This window comes from Oncorhynchus gorbuscha, linkage group LG03, assembly GCF_021184085.1.
Source record: "Oncorhynchus gorbuscha isolate QuinsamMale2020 ecotype Even-year linkage group LG03, OgorEven_v1.0, whole genome shotgun sequence".
Classification (NCBI taxonomy): Eukaryota; Metazoa; Chordata; class Actinopteri; order Salmoniformes; family Salmonidae; genus Oncorhynchus; species Oncorhynchus gorbuscha.
Genome location: NC_060175.1, coordinates 66,407,635 through 66,429,952, shown reverse-complemented (window position 1 = coordinate 66,429,952; position 22,318 = coordinate 66,407,635). Strand labels below are relative to the sequence as shown.

Here is a 22,318-nt window from a genome sequence, read left to right as displayed (position 1 = left end):
GAATCTTGTAAAAATGGACATAGAACAAAATTCTGAAGTAGAGAATAGAATGTACAGAGGTGATAAGGCCACGTACAGAAAGGCATTCCTGAAGAATGTCCAGAAGAGGATGCTGCCCATATACAGTGCCTTCAGAAAGTATTCCCTTGGACTTTTCCCCACATTTTGTTGAGTTACAGCCTGAATTTAAAAAAGGATTCAATTGAGAATTTGTCACTGGCCTTACACACCATATGGGGATAATGTCAAACTTATGTTATTTAACATTTTCTCAGTTGAGTAGTGAAGTTCAAACACAAATTCAACCACAAACACCATGGAGGTATTTTTTGAATATCCCTTTTAGCATGGTTAAGTTATTAATCACACTTTGGGAGATGTATAAATACATGCAGTCATTACAAAGATAACTCAGTTGCTGGAGAAGAAGGAAACCGCTCAGGGATTTCACCATGAGGCCAAGGGTGAGTTTGTGATTATAGAGTTTGTGATCGGAGAAAACTGAGGATGGATCAACAACATTACAGTTACTCCACAATAGTACCCAATTGACATAGAGTCAAAAGAAGGAAGCCTGTACAGAATAAAAAATATTCCAAAACATGCATCCTGTTTGCCAACAAGGCACTAAAGTAATACTGTAAAACATGTGTCAAAGCAATTCATTTTATGTCCTGAATACAAAGTGTTACGTTTGGGGCAAATCGAATACAACACATTGCTAAGTACCACTCTACATTTTTTCAAGCATAGTGGTGGCTGCATCATGTTATGGGTATGCTTGTAATCATGAAGGACTGTGGAGTTTTTCAGGATTTAAAAAAATGGAGCTAAGCATAGGCAAAATCCTGGTTCAGTCTGCTTTCCACCAGACATTGGGAGATGAATTCACCTTTCAGCAGGACAATAACTTAAGACACAAGGCCACATCTAAACTGGAGTTGCTAACCAAAAAGACAGTGAATGTCCCTGAGTGGCTGAGTTACAGTTTTGACTTCAATCTACTTGAAAAGATATGGCAAGACCTGAAAATGGATGTCTAGCAATGATCAACAACCAATTTGACAGAGCATGAAGACTTTTGAAAAGAATAAAATGGTCAAATATTGTCCAATCCAGGTGTACAAAGCTCTTAGAGACTTACCCAGAAAGACTCACAGCTGTAATCGCTGCCAAAGGTGTTTCTACAAAGTATTGACTCAGGGATGTGAATACTTATGTAAATTAGATCTTTTCTTTTCTTTTCAAAAAATGTGCTAAACTTTCTAAAAACACGTTTTCACTTTGTCATTATGAGCAGTTGTGTGTAGATGGGTGAGAAAGAAAAAAATATTGAATCATTTTTTAATTCAGGCTGTAACACAACAAAATGTGGAATAAGAGCAGGGGTATGAGTACTTTCTGAAGGTACTGTAAATCTTACTAAATTACTAGAGGGGGCGATAAAATAGCATCTGAAATATATGTAAACAGAAAGCTGTGAGTGCTATTATGTGATACAATATCAGTACTTGTTGCATTTACAATGTGTCTAAGTCCCATTAACTGATATGCGCCAGTGTATGGCTGTGAATTCACAGAATTTTATGAATGGAATGTTGGCATATTGGCAGCTAATTTGACAAATTTATAGAATCCTTTCTCTAAACCTGGCTGGCTTGCTAGCTAACACAGTGCTGATACATTCTTCACATTCATTGCTTTACACAATACCTTATCACAGCACTGGCAAACCATGGTTGACCATCTCCCTGACTATTTGTATACGAGGGTGGGTGGTCTCTGCGGGTAAGGAGTGGAAGGTGGTAGGTTCTCGAATGATTCATTCTCCTCTTCTTGTGTTCTCATGGTCCATTGACTCCATCACGTTTGGCATCGGACACAAGGAGAGCTCGTCAAACATTCATATAAACATTGGCGACAACAGCAATAGTAGTATAGTAACAACTACGATAAAAATAATGGATAATAACCCTAGTAGAAAAACAGGAAGAAATCTCAGTGTGTTTTGTTTTTCTTTGTTTTCACAAAGCCCTTTGGAATCTGACCCCACTCTCTCCTTGGTTGTCGGGAGTCTCGCCCTGATGATGTCACAGGTCATAGTGCAATAATCCTCTTTGTTCCAAGTCTGCATACGTTGTTGTCATGTGTCCCCCTCTGATTACCCTCACCTCCATAGCCCAGGCCCCCCCTCACTGCATACGGTCGGGGTGGTGGAGGGGATATTGGAGGTAGGCTGCAGGGGGGGCAGAGAGGCCAGCGAGGGGGTTGAGGGAGAGGTGGATGGGTGTGGGAGGGGTGGGGGGGGCAGACATGGTAGGGCCTGGTGTGGCGGGGGAGTAGCTGTAGCGGAGGTAGCTAGCGGAGGGCGAAGGGGCGTAGGGGTAGTGCTCCAGGCCAGTGGAGGGGGTGGAGGTGTAGGGGGCATAGGCTGAGCTATAGTCCAGATACGGGGAGGAGAGGGAGGCCTGAGAGGGGCTGAGGTGGGACTGGAGCAACAGGCTGGGCTGGAGGAAGGCCTGGGGGTACACATACTGCTGGGCCAATCTGAAGAGACAGAGAACATTATAGATACAAGTGTACAGCATGCGGTTATACATTAGGAATGTATACACAGGCCTGAGGACACACATACGGCTCAGCCATCGTGGAGAAAGAGGCACGTACACTAGAGTACCTACAGATGATGTACCACACCACTGTAATTACAGGGGACACACAGTACCCAGTACGCCCAGTGAATGACTGACATATGGCATGGAACACTCAGCTTTCGAATAGTGCTAGCTTTAGCATAGTATTACCCGAATACTGTATGTAAAGATTTACGTCAAGCACACACAATGTGTAGATCAGGATCCTTGTCAAATAATTACCGTAGAATGTGAGATGGACACGTGATCAAATGTCTCTGAATGTCAATCCCTTTCATCAGGGGGATTGTAACAACTGGGTTTTTATAATTGGCTATTTTAGTGGAGAGCTTTGTCTAATTACGTCCCTGGGAAGCAGAAAATAACACCTGAGGGAAAAAGGACTTCACCCCAATGCTCAATAGGTAGAGAGAAGAGACCGGGGGGGAGGAACGACTCCAGAGGATATAGAGGGTAGAATACAGGCAACAAAGAGAACGTAAAGGAGGGAAATGTAGGGGAATGAGGAGACTGCCAATAATAAAGGAGGGAGGAGGGGAGAGAGAGAGGCTCAGTTTGGATGGTATGCTGTTTTACAAGAGAGGCTCAGTTTGGATGGTATGCTGTTTTACAAGAGAGGCTCAGTTTGGATGGTATGCTGTTTTACAAGAGGCTCAGTTTGGATGGTATGCTGTTTTACAAGAGAGGCTCAGTTTGGATGGTATGCTGTTTTACAAGAGGCTCAGTTTGGATGGTATGCTGTTTTACAAGAGAGGCTCAGTTTGGATGGTATGCTATTTTACAAGAGGCTCAGTTTGGATGGTATGCTGTTTTACAAGAGAGGCTCAGTTTGGATGGTATGCTGTTTTACAAGAGAGGCTCAGTTTGGATGGTATGCTGTTTTACAAGAGAGGCTCAGTTTGGATGGTATGCTGTTTTACAGGAGAGGCTCCGTTTGGATGGTATGCTGTTTTACAAGAGAGGCTCCGTTTGGATGGTATGCTGTTTTACAAGAGAGGCTCAGTTTGGATGGTATGCTGTTTTACAAGAGACTCAGTTTGGATGGTATGCTGTTTTACAGGAGAGGCTCAGTTTGGATGGTATGCTGTTTTACAAGAGACTCAGTTTGGATGGTATGCTGTTTTACAGGAGAGGCTCAGTTTGGATGGTATGCTGTTTTACAAGAGACTCAGTTTGGATGGTATGCTGTTTTACAAGAGACTCAGTTTGGATGGTATGCTGTTTTACAAGAGAGGCTCAGTTTGGATGGTATGCTGTTTTACAAGAGAGGCTCAGTTTGGATGGTATGCTGTTTTACAAGAGAGGCTCAGTTTGGATGGTATGCTGTTTTACAAGAGACTCAGTTTGGATGGTATGCTGTTTTACAAGAGAGGCTCAGTTTGGATGGTATGCTGTTTTACAGGAGAGGCTCAGTTTGGATGGTATGCTGTTTTACAAGAGAGGCTCAGTTTGGATGGTATGCTGTTTTACAAGAGAGGCCATTCTAAAGGCCTGCTTCCCAGCCGAGACAGTTCGGAAGGTGTTGTGCATATATTATCACCTTCGGTGAGGGTTTTTCCGGTTGTTCGGGCACACAAAACTTTTTCTAGAGGCAAACCAAAGTCGGTAGCCGAAGTCTACACCCCTTCGTCTGTGATTGGTTAACAGTAGGGAGTCTTCCATGAAGACTTTACTGTCATTCAACGAGACATGCAACTCGTTCTGATGTAATTTTCTTGAGGGGGGGGGGAATAATACTTCACCAAACATTAGATGTCAAATATCTTCTGCAAAAAGGTCAAAATTAATGACAGATGTCTTGAGTTATCTTAGATTAATTCTGGCTATTTTGAGGAAGTGTATACTGCTCCAGTGTCTTGAAGCGGACAAACAGCACTATTTCTGCTTTTTCTAATTTTTCAAGCGAATGCATTTTAAGGGAGTATGCGGGCACACTCGTTCGGTTCGCCTCGTCGACTTTGGCTAGCTGCCAGCCGAACTGAAGCATGCTGACACCGTAACACTGCCACTTCAGCAAAGGACAACACAACTTCACACATGGACACACACACACCAGCCCTCAAATCCTGCCTGCCTTCCCAGATGTGTGTTTGCAGTGACTGAGCCCTATAATCCCCCCCTCCTCCCCTCAAACCCCACCCTGTCTCTGTGTTTCAACAGGAAACACACCCCACCACACTGCACCCGCCCGGCCTCCTCCTTCCTCTCCTCCTTCAAAAAAAGAACAGAATTTGAATAAAGTGCCAAATCTCACTTCTCTGTCAGCGCCCTGCCTGGCGTCTGCCCTGCCAGCTAGCTGGACCAGATGGTGCCTCAGCGGCTGCCTTGCCAACTCTGGGTCCTACAGGCAGCCACTGGACCACATTCTGACACCCCCCCCACACTTGCATTCACACACACCTCTTCACAGCTACTCCTACCATTAGTCATGAGTCCCCTCTCCTCTTAAACATCCATGTAAATACACCAAGGCTGGGGACAGAAGGTCTGTTTATCTTTGTTATTTGCCAGACAGACAGAGACAGACAGACAGACAGACAGACAGACAGACAGACAGACAGACAGACAGACAGACAGACAGACAGACAGACAGACAGACAGACAGACAGACAGACAGACAGACAGACAGACAGACAGACAGACAGATTTGAACCCCAGGCCAGATAGGAGAGGCGGAGCTCCCCACAGAATGAGCCCGACTCTATTAGCTCTGAGGCAATGGTGCTTACTTACCGCCAAAATAATGAGTTTGGGTGTTTTTGGGGGGGGGGGGGGTCCATGTGTGTTTTGACAGAGTAGTCAAGACTTCATGAAGATAGATCAATCCACCCCATACCAAGTGACTTCCGCAAAAGATGAAGAAAAGTCCTTTTCATTGTTGTGGCAGACAGACAGCGACTTTATCATGATCAAACCCAGTAGAAGAGGGTGCACTTGTGCTTTAATTGTCCATTGGTTCTCTGAAGGAGACATTCAATCAGCCCACCATAATTCATTCACAGGCTCATTTGGGTCAGCCTCAATTCCCTTACCACTCAATATATCATTCAATAATTGAAAGCCAGCGGCTGCAATATTAATAGCCCTGCGAGCCATGGGGGTTTGAAGGGCCTATCACAATCCCTGCTCCCACAGAACACACACCCCAATCAGACTGGCCTCACAGAATAGGAAAGGATCATTTAGCCTAATATAGTATAGCACTCATCAGAAACCATGGACAGCTCTGGTCATCTCCCTTCTGACCAAACAAATGCCTCAGAGATGTTTTATTTCTGGGTCACACTAAGTTAGTTGTGAAGTAGACTGAGTGTACAAAACATGCACAAAAGCTCTTTCCATGACATAGACTGACCAGGTGAACGCTATGATCCCTTATTGATGTCACCTGTTAAATCCAATTCAATCAGTGTAGACGAAGGGGAGGAGGCAAGTTAAAGAGGGATTTTTAAGCAAGACAAAAGATGTAAGTGCCTTTGAAAGGGGTATGGTAGTAGGTGCCAGGCACACCGGTTTGTACCAAGAACTGCAACGCTGCTGAGTTTTTCACACTCAACAGTTTTCCATGTGTATCAAGAATGGTCGACCACTCAAAGGACACCAGCCAATTTGACAGAAGTGTAAGGAAGCTTTGGAGTCAACATGGGCCAACATCCCCGTGGAACGCTTTCGACACCTTGTAGAGTCCATGCCCCGATGAATTCAGGCTGTTCTGAGGGCAAAATGGTGTGCAACAAAACATTAGTAAGGTGCTCCTAATGTTTTGTCCACTCATTGTAGATCACTGTAATAACTTTGGTACCGAATATCCAGAACTAGCCTGCCACTTACCAGTATGAGTGAGTTGACTGAAACGGTTTTAAGTGTCAACAGTGCTCTTTCCCATAGACACACAAACAAGCACACGCACATCCCATGCCACTGAGACTGTTCACCCATCTATCACACCCTGACTCACAGGCCAAACCCTCACTTCTCTACTCAGCCTGTTTTCACAACACACTCGTTCCCTGGAAGTGTGTGTGTAAGGAGGTGTTGTAATGGTTTGACTAGTAGCTCATCGACCTGTGTAGGTCAACCATGGCTGAGAGGGAGTGAGATGAAGGTGAAGATGAAGGAAAGATAGAGGGGGAGAGAAAGAGAACAGAGGGTTGAGGATAAAGAGAGAGAGAGAAGGAAAGATACAGAGGGTTGAGGAAAGAGAGAGAGAGAGAAGGAAAGATACAGAGGGTTGAGGAAAGAGAGAGAAGGAAAGATACAGAGGGTTGAGGAAAGAGAGAGAAGGAAAGATACAGAGGGTTGAGGAAAGAGAGAGAAGGAAAGATACAGAGGGTTGAGGAAAGAGAGAGAAGGAAAGATACAGAGGGTTGAGGAAAGAGAGAGAAGGAAAGATACAGAGGGTTGAGGAAAGAGAGAGAAGGAAAGATACAGAGGGTTGAGGAAAGAGGAAAGATACAGAGGGAGAGAAGGAAAGATACAGAGGGTTGAGGAAAGAGAGAGAAGGAAAGATACAGAGGGTTGAGGAAAGAGAGAGAAGGAAAGATACAGAGGGTTGAGGAAAGAGAGAGAAGGAAAGATACAGAAGGTTGAGGAAACAGAGAGAGAGAAGGAAAGATACAGAGGGTTGAGGAAAGAGAGAGAGAAGGAAAGATACAGAGGGTTGAGGAAAGAGAGAGAGAGAAGGAAAGATACAGAGGGTTGAGGAAAGAGAGAGAGAGAAGGAAAGATACAGAGGGTTGAGGAAAGAGAGAGAGAAGGAAAGATACAGAGGGTTGAGGAAAGAGAGTGAGGAGAGAGAGAGAGAGGTTGAGAGAGAGAGAGAGGGTTGAGGGAAGAGAGAGAGAGAGAGAGAGAGAGAGAGAGAGAGAGAGAGAGAGAGAGAGAGAGAGAGAGAGAGAGATAGAGGGTTGAGGAAAGAGAGAGAGAGAGAGAAGGAAAGATACAGAAGGTTGAGGAAAGAGAGAGAGAGAGAGAGAGAGAGAGAGAGAGAGAGAGAGAGAGAGAGAGAGAGAGAGAGAGAGAGAGAGAGAGAGAGAGAGAGAGAGAGAGAGAGAGAGAGAGAGAGAAGGAAAGATACAGAGGGGGAGGAAAGAGAAGGAAAGATACAGAAGGGGAGGAAAGAGAAGGAAAGATACAGAGGGGGAGGAAAGAGATAGAGAGAAGGAAATAAAGATAGAGGGGGAGGGAGAGAAAGAGAGCCATAAGCAGGCTAAGAATATCCCCATGTCCAAATGTATCCATGTTAGGAAACAGCAGCAGGCCCGCCAGTTAAGTGAAGCAAGCTAGTGTCTGGATATTCTCACTGAGTTGTGTTCTCTTGTAACTGATGGTAGCACAGCTGGCTGAGGGGTCATTCTCAGACTCTATGAGACCACTGGGACTGTCAGTTACAACATGTGCCGAACACACAACTAGACAGACAGATTGGCAAGAGGAAAAGATGAAAGGAAGAGATTAGGGGAAGAGGACGACAGAGACGGAGAGAGTGGTTCCTTCTTACCCATACTGCCTCTGGATCAGGGCGGGATGGACCTGCTGCACACCGATGGAGAAACCTGTGTGGCAGAGAGAACCCAGCAGGGTCAGAGACCATCAGATACTATATAAAAACAGCAGTGAGGGACATCATCTGAGAGGACAAGACGGAAATCAGACCAGGACAGACAGACATACAGAGCTTGCATAAGGGACAGGGTGCCTGGAGGAAGAGATCCTACCACTCATTTACTTTTCATCTCTCTGTCCCTCCGTCTTTCCCTCCCTTGGTGAGCTGAACAGACTCTGGCACTGTTTAAATAAGCGAAACCGAGAATCTACGGGGACACTGACGAGAAACCACACACACACACACACGACCTCGTTGACCCCTGAGTTCACCATGAATGTGAAGATAGGAGACTCATCTCTCTTTCCTTCCTTCCTTGTATTGCGCTCTCCCTCCCTCTCAATATCTCACCACCTTCAAACTCCTTTTTCCTCTCACAAACACTTAATGTGCCTTTAACTCTTACACAGACACACACAGACCCCCCCCCCCTCAGATCTGCTGTTATTTCTCCCCCCTCTCATGATCACCCCCACACACACCCACACACAGACTCTCTCATCTCACACAAAATACCAAAATACCATGCTCTGACAACTCATCAACTGCATGTTTGGAGTGTAACATAGCAACAACACCCCAACAGAGGTACAGTATACTGCTGTGCGTCATTCACACATATGCTACATCTAAAAATGACATCCTGTCATCTATATAGTGGTGTACTAGATTTCATCCCTGTATTTTCTCCACAGGCTGAGAGGAGAGTGAGTGTGTGGAGTCAATGGGAAAAAAGAGGCTGGTGGTTAACAGGCTGGTGATTAACAGGCTGGTGGTTGGTAGGCTGGTGATTAACAGCCTGGTGGTTAACAGGCTGGTGGTTAACAGGCTGGTGATCAACAGCCTGGTGATCAACAGCCTGGTGATCAACAGGCTAATGGTTAACAGGCTAATGGTTAACAGGCTGGTGGTTAACACGCTAATGGTTAACAGGCTGGTGGTTAACACGCTAATGGTTAACAGGCTGGTGGTTAACACGCTAATGGTTAACAGGCTGGTGGTTAACACGCTAATGGTTAACAGGCTGGTGGTTAACAAGCTGGTGGTTAACAGGCTGGTGGTTAACAAGCTGGTGGTTAACAAGCTGGTGGTTAACAAGCTGGTGGTTAACAGGCTGGTAGTTAACAGGCTGGTAGTTAACAGGCTGGTGGTTAACAAGCTGGTAGTTAACAGGCTGGTGGTTAACAAGCTGGTGGTTAACAAGCTGGTGGTTAACAGGCTGGTGGTTAACAGGCTGGTGGTTAACAGGCTGGTGGTAGACTGGTGGTTAACAGGTTGGTGGTAGTCTGGTGGTTAACAGTCTGGTGGTAGGCTGGTGGTTAACAGTCTGGTGGTAGGCTAGTAGTTAACACTGTACGAGCCTGACTAGACGGTCCCCTCAGGGAGAAGCTGTGTGTGTCACCAAGTGTGTTGTCTGTGTACCGTATAATCTAGAGGAATGTAGTTATAATAGTAGCCAACAGAGTGTGTCATCTGCTGCGCTCACCTGTATGTCTGTGTATGAGAGAAAGAGTGTGTGCGTGTGTGTAACACCTGTCTGTGGGCTGCGTGGCTTGGCTCCCAGGTAGGCCAGGTTGATGTTAGCCTTCCTACCGTCGATGATGGGGTTGGGGTCTTTACATGCCCGCTCTGCTGCCCCTCTGTCCATCATAGTCACCTGACAGGAAGAGGAAAGAACACACAGGTTTGGGTGTCAGGAAGTGATCAATCCGGTAACTTGTATCTCACCAATAAATCCCCGTAATCCCAGTAAAGCATATCAGTGTTCATACTGTACTCTTTGAGCTCTAGTATATAGTAAGATCCTGTGCGGTTATAACATAGGTTGTGATGGTAAAGTATGAAACAGAGGATTTCAGGGCTGAGCCGACTGCTGCTGTGGGGGAGTAAGTCTCTCAGGTTAGGGGGCACCGGCATCCTGACCTATCACAGGGAATGGTGGGCGTCTGGGTGTGCAGGGAGGGGGGAAGGGTATCTTTCAATTCTACCATTATTTTACTAACAAGGGGATGCTAAATAAGAGCAATCAGTAACATGGTACATTGAAACACACATTCATTGTCTCTCTCTCACACACACACACACACACACACACAGCTGTGACTGCATCTATTACAGTATAGATTACGGCATTACAGTAAGAGTCGTCCCAAACTCTGCTAATAAATGAGGCGAAGTGAACCGAAACATGAAATTAGTAACAGTACAGGGCACTAATGGGACTGCGTTCTTTTTCTGCTTTTATTTCAAAGCATTATACTCTGGAGTCCTATACGAACATTGTCTGTGCTCTGGACGGGTTGATTGCTGTGTTTCCGAAGGCTGCCGGGGGAATTAGACTGCAATGGTAAGTCAGGGTTGAAACGGAAAGACTGTCCGGCCTGGGCCAGAGACAGAACACGCACTGGTTGGCTTGCTAAACTCATCAACATGAGTGTGAACAGGCATGTAGGGAAAATATGCATTGCTTTAACTCAGCTCCCCTCATCTCTCTCTTGTCTTTTTATCCATCTCTCTCGCTGACCCCCCCCCCTTTTCTCATAACCACACACAGCTTGACGAAGGGGGGTGGTGTATGTCCGTGTGGAAGGAAGTCAAAAAGAAACTGCAGCCTTATCTCAGAGAGCCAACACGTCACACCTCTGTGACCAGGGGATTACCTTCTGCTAACACACAACACACAGCCTACCCCAGAGAGGGAGGGAGGGACAGAGAGCATTGAGCTATAAATGGGGAGGGGGAGAGAGAGAAAGGGAGTAGGAGGGGAACAAAGGGAGAGAGACTGCACGAAAAACAGTACAAACAGAAGCTCCTCAGGGACAATCCAGAGACCCTATTTGTGGACGATTACAAGACTGGGAACATAAGCACACTACCCTTCTATCAGAGGCAGAGGGTGGAAAATCTGAATAGTGAAAAAGGAGGACCCTGAAACTGAGACAGCCTGGAACAGTGGCCGTGCAGGGCAACATCAAACACTTCCAACAGGACTTTCACAGAATCAAAGAGAGAGCACAGCAGGAGAAGCTCTGTTGGTGACGACTCCTCCACCCAAAGTTAGTAGGTCCACACCCCCCACAGACGAGCTACCCCATGAGTAGGCTTTTGGCCTAAAGAGAAGGAACCCAGACCCTGCAAGAAATATGGTATAGAGGAGACGGGACCCACTGGTTACCCTCTAGGTTACAGAGAGCTGGTATTCACATCCACCAAACTACTAGGTGTGAAACAGGGAATAGACACAGAACAGTATATTTGACCTACAGTATTAGCTAACATATCAAATTCTAAAAAGTTCACCAAAAAAACCTAAGAAAACTAACAATGAGAAATGAGTTGATGAAGAATGCAAATCCAGAATTAAGAAACCTATCCAACCAAAAACTAAGAGACCCAGAAAACCAGAATCTACATCTTCACTAAAACAGAACCAAAATACGCTAAGAAAAAAAGAAGGAACAGCTCAATGTGAACGTAGAGAACCAAATCACTTCTGCCGAAATTGGAACACATTAAACAAACACCACAAATAGCTACAGTATATAAAACAGGCAGGCATTGAGGCATTCAGTTAGTGTGCGTACGATTGACCGTTAGGAATGGGCAAAACTAGTGACCAATGCATCTTGGAGCGTGGCATGATCGTTCAGTGCCAGGTGCGCCAGATCCAGTATCTCAGAAACAGCTGTCTACCTGGGCTTTTCACGCACGACAGTGTCTAGGGTTTACGACAAACAAAAAACATCCCGTCAGCGGCAGTCCTGTGGGCGAAAACAGCACGTTGATGGGAGAGGTCGAAGGAGAATGGTAAGATTCTTGCAAGCTAAAAGGCGGGCCACATACAGAAAAATAACAGCGCAGTACAACTGTGGTGTGCAGAACGGCATCTCGGAGAACACAACTCGTGGATCCTAGTCAAGGATGGGCTATTGCAGCAAGTGACCACACCGGGTTCCACTACTATCAGCTAAAAACAAGAAGGGGCTCTGGTGGGCACACAATCACCAACACTGGACCATTGAGAAGTAGAGAAACAAATCCCAGTTCCTGTTGCGACATGCTGATGGCCGAGTCAGGATTTGGCATAAGCAGCAGGAGTCCATGGACCTTTCCTGCCTGGTGTCAATGGTGCATGCTTGTGGCAGTGGTGACTGGTGCGGGGGATGTTTTCCTGGCACAAGTGAGGCCCTATGATACCAATTGAGCAAGATTGAACCAAGCCCCAAATAATTCTGGGTGTGAAGGGTCCAATCCGGTACTAGATGGGTTTACCTAATAAACTGGCCAGAGTCTTATATCAATGAGTTGGTGAGGGCACTAGAACAGTCTACAGCACCCGGCCACACCCTACTAGACTCTGAAGTCAAATGTCTACTGTTTGCTGATGATCTGGTGGTTCTGTCCCAAACCAAGGAGGGCCTGCAACAGCACCGAGATCTTCTGCACAGATTGGTTGACTTGGGCCATGACGGTAAATCAGTAAGGCAAAAATGATGGCATTGCAAAAAAAGGTTCAGTTGCCAGCACAACAAACACAAATTCTATCTAGACACCGTTGCCCCAGAGCACACAAAGAATTATACCTACCTCGGCCTAAACCACAAGGCTGTGAACGATCTAAGAGACAAGGCAGGAAGGAACATTAAACTCGACATCCCAAGCATTAGGATCTGTTTAAAAATACTTCAAATCAGTTATAGAACCCATTGCTCTCCATTGTTGTGAGGTTTGGGGTCCGTTACAGAATAACGCCTCACCAAAGTGTAGCATCAGGGAGTTTTTTTGTGAGTCTAGGTGACGTCGGGTCCGGGACTCGCCAGGCTTCCATGCCTCAGCAGGTTTATCAAGTAACAAGACCCGGTTGTCCGGTCAAGCATCTGTTGCCGAATCTACCGAGGATGCCTCAGCTAGCTTGTCAGGATCCCATGCCTCAGCTGGCTCATCAGGTTCGCAAGACTTGGTTGGCTCGGCAGGCTGCAATGCCTCGGCTGCTTCGTCAGGCTCCAATGGCCCGGTCGGCTCGTCAGGCTCCCGCACCTCAGCCGGCTCCCGCGCCTCAGCAGAAGAGACTGGTCCTTGGGACCGTCCCTCCGGTCGGCGTCCTGCGGTTGGAGCCGCACGTTAGGGAGGGGGTACTCAATATTTACGCACACCTGTCACCATCATTTAGCGCATCACCAGACTCACCTGGATTCAATCACGTGCCTGATTACCTCCCTATACATGTCATTCCCTTTGGTTCTTTCACTAGGAGTTATTGTTTCTGTTCCGTTGTTTCATGTCTGCATGCTACTTGTGTTTCTTATTTTGACCATGTATGTTTAGTTATTAGATTATTCACTCCCTGAACTTGCTTTCCAATCCCAGCGTATACATTACACTGCGGCTCTATTCATAAACACAAACAGATCCCACAGAACCCCAGGAGAGCAACACAATTCGACCCAATCAAATTATGAGAAAACAAAAAGATGACTATTTGACACACTGGAAAGAATCAACTAAAAAAAAATACCAAACTGGATGCTATCTGACCCTAAACAGAGAATACACAGTAGCAGAATACCTGACCACTGTGACTGACCCAAATGTTTTAAAAGCATAGTGAGCATAACCTTGCTATTGAGAGAGGCTGCCATAGCCTTCTTTTCTTAAGAGCCAGGTCTGCCTATGTGCTCACTGCCACAAAATGAGGTGGAAACCGAGCTGCACTTCCTTACCCCCTGCCAAAGGCAGGCCCATATTAGAGACACATATCCCCCACAGATCACACAGACCCACAAATAATTTGAAAACAAATCAAACATTGATAAACTCCCTTATCTGTTAGGTGAAATACTGCAACAGCAACATGTGACCCGTTGCGAAGAAAACAGGGCAATCAGTGGAACACAAACAACATTGTAAATACAACCAATATGTCTGTTTACTTATCTTCCCCTACTATTCGTACCACAACTATCTTTTACACATGGTTAAAAACACTGTTCTGAACTGTGTAAATAAACTTGCATCCAAATTAGCGTGATATATTTCAGAGCAAATAAAACCCTCACGCTCACATTATACACATATATTTGATGTTGTTCATCATTGTGTGTGTGTGTATTTGTCTGTGTATGAGAGGAAGTGTGTGTGTGTGTATTTGTCTGTGTATGAGAGGAAGTGTGTGTGTGTGTATTTGTCTGTGTATGAGAGGAAGTGTGTGTGTGTGTGTGTGTGTGTGTGTGTGTGATTGGAGAGGGAGCGGGTTGTTATTCAGGACTCTGAGATAATTGATGTTACACTTTGTAAGAGATAATCTACTCATGATAAAACATGTGACTGCAACGCCACAAACACTGCACATCCTTGTTGGCCGAAACAAAGTGTGCAACACCAAGTTAAGAACCAGTGCTCTTTGCTTTGCAGATTACACAAGCACCTTCAGCCCAATACAGAAGGGAATGTCAGCAGCACATGTACAGATCCATACAGAAAATGTTAAGGAAAAGTCATGGTTTTACAGTTGGGTGTGGGAAACGTGCAGTGGGCCCAGCCTACCCAGTAAAACATAACTGAAACTTTAGCCTCACTTTCAATATGTTCTCAATTCAAGGTGGTTGGGTAAGCATTACAGTGGCCTAATTCGAGGTGGCTAGGGGAACAGCCTGTGAAAGTATCCTGTGATAGAAAATCTAATCTGGGTCCTTCGTATCTGTCACAAGGCACTTTCATCATTGGTTACAATGTAGTAACTTTGTTATAAGGCTTTTAGTAGTATAAAGTGTAATCAAAATACATATCAGTGAAGCTACACGATACCACTGAGTTTTGACACCAAAGAGAACAAAATATTGTGAGCTCAATAACTGACACTTTGGAACGCGCTCTGTAGCGCACTACTCACACACTTTCTCACACGTTACAGTAGTCCACTTCCTGTAACCTACAATACGCTACATTTACAGTCAAGTGAAATGGTTTCTAAACAAAGAACACGGGCAGAAAATAACAGCAGACAGTCAGCCTGACACGAGTCGTGTCCCGCCAAAGGAAGGTTATGGAGGATTGGGAAGGGGGTATTGCACAGCGTGTTAGATGAAGTAGGATACACTTACAAAGCCGTATCCTCGGGATTTCCCGGTTTGTCTGTCCGTTATCACAACCGCCTCGTCAATATCCCCGAACGTCTCGAAGTATTTTCGAAGGGATGCATTGTTGGTATGATAAGGTAAACCACCGACAAAAATCTTAGTGAAAGTAGTGTCATTCTGAATAGTGGGATGCATTGTCTCCAGGCCTCCGTTAACAAATTGATGGAAAAGCATTTGTCCGGCTGCGTCCGAATGGAAAAACTAAACCGTCTATGGGGAAAAAACACACAATATAAACAGTCACAGGCGGTATATCAAAGTTCTAAACAACACAACTGGTGCTGGAGAGATGGAAGATTTAAATGCGCAATGGTTTGGTTTTCAAGCGCGCAATCAGGCTTGATTCGTCCGGGCTGTATCGATGCAAAAAATACTTATTTATTCCATGCTTTGAGTTTTATCGAAGCAGGGCGACCAACGTACGGGCTACACTCCAGGTCCTTCTTGACAGGTGTCTTGAATACTCCTTCGAAATATCTCACGAGAGGAGGGGGGGGGGGGGTATACATTTATATTAGGGGAGTTTCAGACACGCCCACTTCCATTTTTGGCCAATACATAAGCGAAGCAACACCCCCTGTGAACTTTATATGTGACGTCTTTCCGCAGCTCACGCCCTCCCAGCTGCACCCTAACGTTCTCCTAACACCTGTCTTTGTCTTTTGAAGACACAAAGAACACCGTTTTATGCTGCAACGAATCCGCATGAACATACTTGACCGTGATCAATAGGTCATCTTAACGTATAGGCTAATAGCCTAGGCTTTGATTCGACTCATGTAGGAGTTTTCAGCCTTTCGGGACTATGTAGAGTTCTAAGAAATACGACTACATGATAATAAACGTATTGCAATAAATTGAAACTGTGTGGACCTGGTTCCAAGTAACATGGAAACTGGCGCCCATTTTCATGGGACTGGTTTATTCTGAGTTGCTGTCATTTTATAAGTTCCAGGTTGCTGACCATAAAACATCACCTTCACTTTTGATTAAGGGCTACAGCAAGCGCAAAAGGCTTGGCTAGAGACAGTAACGCCCATAAAACGTCAGTTGAGGTGAGAGGAAATTGAGACGATTAAAGACAAAAGCGCACGCCAGGGGTGACCATTCACAGGAAAGACCAGATAAAAGGTTGTAATGTTGAGGTGACCATGTATCCTCTCCCGCTCAATTCAAAGGGCTTTATTGGCATGGGAAACATATGTTTACATTGCCAAAGCAAGTGGAATGGATAAACCGAAGTGAAATAAACAACCAGAAATTAACAGTAAACATTACACTCACAAAAGTATCAAAGGTATAGAGACATTACACATCATATTATGGCTATTTATAGTGTTGTAACAATGTGCAAATAGTTGAAGTGCAAAAAGGAAAATAGATAGTCATGAATATGGGTTGTATTTACAGTGATTGTTTTTCACTGGTGGCTCTTGTCTTGTGGCAACAGGTCACAAATCTCGCTGCTGTGGTGGCACACTGTTGTATTTCACCTAATAGATATGGGAGTTTATCAAAATTGGAGTTGTTTTTGATTTTTTTGTCTGTCTGTGTATTCTGAGGAAAATATGTGTCTCTAATATGGTCATGCATTTGACAGGAGGTTAGGAAGTGCAACTCAGTTTCCACCTCATTTTGTGAGCAGTGTGCACATAGCCTGTCTTCTCTTGAGAGCCAGGTCTGTCTACCGCGGTCTCTCTCAATAGCAAGGCTATGCTCACTGAGTGTGTACATAGTCAAAACTTTCCTTAATTTTGGGTCAGTCAAGGTGGTCAGGTACTCTGCAACTATGTACTCTATTTAGGGCCAAATAGCATTCCAATTTGCTCTGTTTTTTGGTTAATTCTTTCCAATGTGTCAAGTAATTCCCTTTTTGTTTTCTCATGATTTGGTTGGGTGTAATTGTGTGGCTGTCCTGGGCCTCTGTGGGGTCTGTTTGTGAACAGAGCTCTATGACCAGCTTGCTTAGGGGACTCTTCTTTACGTTAATCTCTCTGTAGGTGTATCATCCTAATTCTGCTCTGCATGCATTATTTGGTGTTGTACACAGAGGATGTTGCTGCAGAATTCGGCATGCAGTCTCAATTTGGTGTTTGTCCAATTTTGTGAATTCGTGGTTGGTGAGCAGACCCCAGACCTCACAACCATAACTGATTCTATAACTGATTCAAGTATTTTTTTGCCAGATCCTAATTGGGATGTCAAAATGTATGTTCCTTTTGATTGCGTAGAAGCCCCTTCTTGCATCATTCACAGCTTTGTGGAAGTTACCTGTCGTGCTGATGTTTAGGCCAAGGTATATATCGTTTTTTTTTTTGTGGTCTAGGGCAACGCTGTCTAGATGGAAGAATTTGTGGTCCTGGCAACTGGACCTTATTGTTGTATTACTGAGATTCACTGTCAGGGCCCACACAAACACTCTCTCTTTCTCTCTCACACACACACACACACACACACACACACACACACACACACACACACACACACACACACACACACACACACACACACACACACACACACACACACACACACACACACACACACACACACACACACACACACACATTGGTGGCACCTTAAGTGGGGAGGACGGGCTGGAGCGGAATGGTATTAAATGCATCAAACACATGACCATTCCATTTGCTCCGTTCCAGCCAGCATTATTATGAGCAGTCCTCCCCTCATCAGCCTCCACTGACACACATAGGCGTCATGCCCGTAGGGGACACGTGACCCCTCAGATATGTTCTGTTAAGAAAATAAAATAATGTTGTTTCTCTGTAAAACTACTAGCCACCTAGGAATTTTATGAAGCTTTAGCTAGCCCAGATTGGTACCTATCTCCAAACCTCAGAACTAGCTACCAAGAACCCATTTCAGGCCATCAATCAAGTTAGAGCTAGCTTGTCTAACTATCTTAGCTGGCATGCCTGCTGGTAAGGTGGGTAGACTTCAGAAAAGCAAGCAAAAACTAAATGTACTGAATAAGACTCACATTCTTTCAATCTTTTATCCAGATTTGAACATAGATGCAGAGAAGTATATTTAGTTACAGACAGCTCAAGAGTTATGCTTAGATACGCACATTTTTTTACATAGAATTAAGCATAATGATTGTGGCAAAAAAAGCAGTTTCAGGTGTTTGAAAAATTCTAAATTCTCCAACTTCCTGACCCCCTCCGGACCAGCCCCAGGCCATTTTCACATACTTTGTGCCCATTCAGATTTTTTGTTTTTTTGGTTCTCTCTCCCTCTCTGTGTGGGAAAAGGACATGTGGAGAGGCCAATTCAATCAAATGTTCTGACCTTCAGTAGGCCTACTGAACAATGAGACAAAGAAGGGCAGAGACATTTCATTTTTTGATGACAGCGATAGGATCTTGGTGTGCATTTAGTCTCAAATTCATCTTTTGTTTGAAAAGGTTTGAGATTACCACTGTAGTACAGTGGCAAGGAGACCCCATATTCCAAATGACATGTGCTGGCACCTCTGTAGCCAACTGTACCCACCATCTTCCTCTTGACCCACCATACAATAACCCAACCACCCCCCCATCAGAGACAACTCTCACCTCCTCCCACTCTCTCACCTCTGGGCCCCTAGTTCACGCAGACCCTCAGTCTCCAGACATCATTTGTACGCATATGATAAGTGGCCCTATTCTTTATCATCTAGTCCAGTGCTTTACCCTCTAACCCAAGATCTCATTCCCTTCCCCCAGGCCAAGCTAATTTGGAACTTTGAAACGTACTGTTACTACAATGAAACACAACACACACACAATGTAATGTTTAAATATAAATTTGTATTTACATCAATATTAACATCAAGAAACAAGTAAGAAAAAATGCGACAGTAATTTACATCCTGAAATTATGACCGTATACCCCCCCCCACCCCCAAGTGTTATTTTATTCCCCCATCTCTCCATTTAATCAAAGGGTAGATACATCAAGAGGAATCTTTTTTTTTTTAAGCAAAAGCACGGAAAACAGTTATTTTGAATATTCAGTAGGCAAATATTTTTTAATATACTTCATCAAGACTGAAACAAAAAAAATTCACTCTAGGCTCCTCCATGATGTAATAAAGTTTCCATCAAACAGCTTAAAGATACTCTCCATTGTGTTAAAAGATAAGATAGCCGTCTTCAGCATTGAAGCCATTGTAAATAGTTTTAGAGTCCATGGGATAGTCTCTTATCGTCAGACGTTCTACCTCAGGTTAGTGCCACTAAAATAGCTTCTTTTCTGAGTGGTCAATCTCATGAAAGAACTGTTTCGCGCACCACAACTTTAAACTGGCCATACACATTATAAGAGATAAAAATCAAGAAAATAAAACAACAATTACAAACAAGATTAAAATCACTTCAGCAGAATCAGACCCATGTTAACTCTATGTGGTGTATGAATGGGAACACACACACACACACACACACACACACACACACACACACACACACACACACACACACACACACACACACACACACACACACACACACACACACACACACACACACACACACACACACACACACACACACACACACACACACACACACACACAAAGAGAAACAGATTTACATGTAGGTTGTGCAGCAGAGAAATGCACACACTAATAGAGTACTTGCACCATCTACAACCGGTTTCTAAGCACTGCAGAATGACAAAAACAAAAATCTTTGGATTGAGCATGTCTTAAAATATTTTCTCACAAAGCTTCACAGAAAATACTACAATGTAAATGCAAAATCAAGGTTCAACATAAAACCATGTAAAATGTCCCTAAATAAACCTTCAAACCAGACAGAGAGAGAGAGAAATCCAAATAACCCTCTAGTTTACAGCCTTCCTCAACAGGAGCTGACTCTTCCTATTGACAAAGCGAAGCCACAAATATAACTAACCGCAGTGTTACTGCCCACATACAGTAAAAACCGACCACCACAAACCAGCATCTGTGCCCAACGGAAGGGGAGAAAACTAGAGAAGCAGTCTTGATATTGTAACGACTCTGGGTTGTCTATAATAGCATACCTTGTAGCACATAGTCGCTGTTAAGTAGCCTGGCCAATTATAGAGTATTGTAATGACTCTGGGTTGTCTATAATAGCATACCTGTGAGCACATAGTCGCTGTTAAGTAGCCTGGCCAATTATAGAGTATGGAATTATAAGGAATGGAACTATTTCTATATTTTTTATTTAACCTTTATGTAACTAGCAAAGTCAGTTAAGAAAAATTCTTATTTACAATGACGGCCTACCCCGCCAAACGCTGGGCCAACCTATGGCACTCCCAATCACAACCAGATGTGATGCAGCCTGGATTTGAACCAGGTATTGCAGTGATGCCTTTTGCACTGAGATGTGTGTCTTAGACCACTGTGTCTTAGACCACTGTGCCACTTGGGAGCCTGAGTACTAGAGCCATTGGACTCATAGGGCCCTATTTAAAAAATATTAATCCACACACTGGTAAGAAACATGGACCCTCATAAGTCTAACACAATCACATGAAACCTCTTCAGGCATTGTGTGTGTTTGATTGCTCTTAAAACAAAACAAAACAAATCTATTAATAGAAAATGACAGGATCACACAAGCATCTCTAAATATACACAATGTCTTTGAAAAAGAGAAATGTATGATTTATAGATCACAAAAAAAAAGTGTTTTCTGAGAGAACAAAAGTGGCAGTTGTAGCTTTCTGAGAGAAATCGAGCCAAAGTATTTCAGTATTGATCAGAGAAATAGCCCCTTGTTTTTCGCCCATGGTTGAAGTATTGAAAATAAAAGCTGTTTTGACCTACGACATAATAAGAAAATTATACTTTAAATATCTAGCCTGACAATCTGTGCAAAAACAGTATGTGACCTACAAAAGCATATATTTATATATATATATATATATATAATACATTTGAAGCGTATGTACAATTTATATTCACAGACAAAAAATGTAAAAATCCAAACAAGATGAGTCGCGTCCTAATACTGCAGTACCATCGCTTTGACTTTGAGTAAATGATGCTTCACTTTGCCCTCACAGGAGGAGAACCAAGAAAAAAGATTATTGCTAGAAATCTGCATAAACATACATTAAAATCAGGGATACCCTTTCTTTCACAGTGTGTGGATTACTTTAGGAATGAACTCATTTAATAACTGGCAAAAATCGCTATCAAGTGTTCCATGAGGTAACCAAGAATGTAAATCTTACGAATTCCTCCTTAAAAATACAATATACTCATGTTTTTTTTTTTAAAATGATCATTTATGAATAGTTGTATAGATATTGAGGGTAATTTTGCTCTCTGAAATAGGTCAGCACATTTTAAGGATCGAATTTAATAATCAGAACCTTTGAAATCCACTAACTTTCCCATAATCAACACACTGCAGAAGAAAGTGTTCTATAAAATCTGTGCTTACTGCCTTTCAATTGGTTAACCATTTAGAATAATGATCGTCACGGTAATCCATTTCCAATCAAAATGAGTCCCCATCCTCCGACACACACAAAACCAAAACAAGATGTTCATTCTTGGGTAAAGGCCTCTATGACCAAGAAATATTTCCACAATCCTTTTGACGACAGCCTTTCCGTAAAGTGCAAATCACAGCCAACTAGTATTTATTTCTGTCGTACCTTAACCCAGTCTCCTGCAGGACCACTGTGTATGTATACTCACTCTCAATTACTTACTTCTGAGTTGTTTCATTGACTATAGGCCTGCTCATCAGCATAGTAATTTATCTTATAGAGGTAGAAGTTGCCCATGACCACAGATCTAGGATCAGTGTCCCTAATATGAACTATTAGGGCGATGTGAAAATAGCTGACACTGTGTCAGTGATTACAAGCAACTCCCACCTTCTCCAGCAATGGAACTACATCATATGTATTAGGTC

At 43.9% G+C, this 22,318-nt stretch overlaps 2 protein-coding genes across 7 annotated transcripts in view; both read right to left on the bottom strand.

Annotated features, from left to right (window-relative positions):
- Positions 1–1,781: 1,781 nt before the first annotated feature.
- LOC124031722 (RNA-binding protein 38-like) lies at positions 1,782–15,871 on the bottom strand. The gene is made up of 4 exons (XM_046343324.1): positions 15,360–15,871; positions 9,793–9,916; positions 8,155–8,209; positions 1,782–2,547 (listed from the first exon to the last, which is right to left on the bottom strand). The coding sequence occupies exons 1-4, from the start codon at positions 15,567–15,569 to the stop codon at positions 2,193–2,195; spliced, it is 744 nt and encodes a 247-aa protein (XP_046199280.1). The 5' UTR covers positions 15,570–15,871; the 3' UTR covers positions 1,782–2,192.
- A 5,183-nt stretch (positions 15,872–21,054) lies between these two features.
- LOC124031720 (nuclear receptor coactivator 3-like) overlaps positions 21,055–22,318 on the bottom strand; it is a 124,030-nt gene continuing 122,766 nt past the window's right edge. For all 6 annotated transcript variants that reach the window (XM_046343318.1, XM_046343319.1, XM_046343321.1 and 3 more), the window contains one exon: positions 21,055–22,318. This exon is cut by the window's right edge and continues 692 nt beyond it. The gene's annotated coding sequence lies outside the window, so the exon portion shown is untranslated.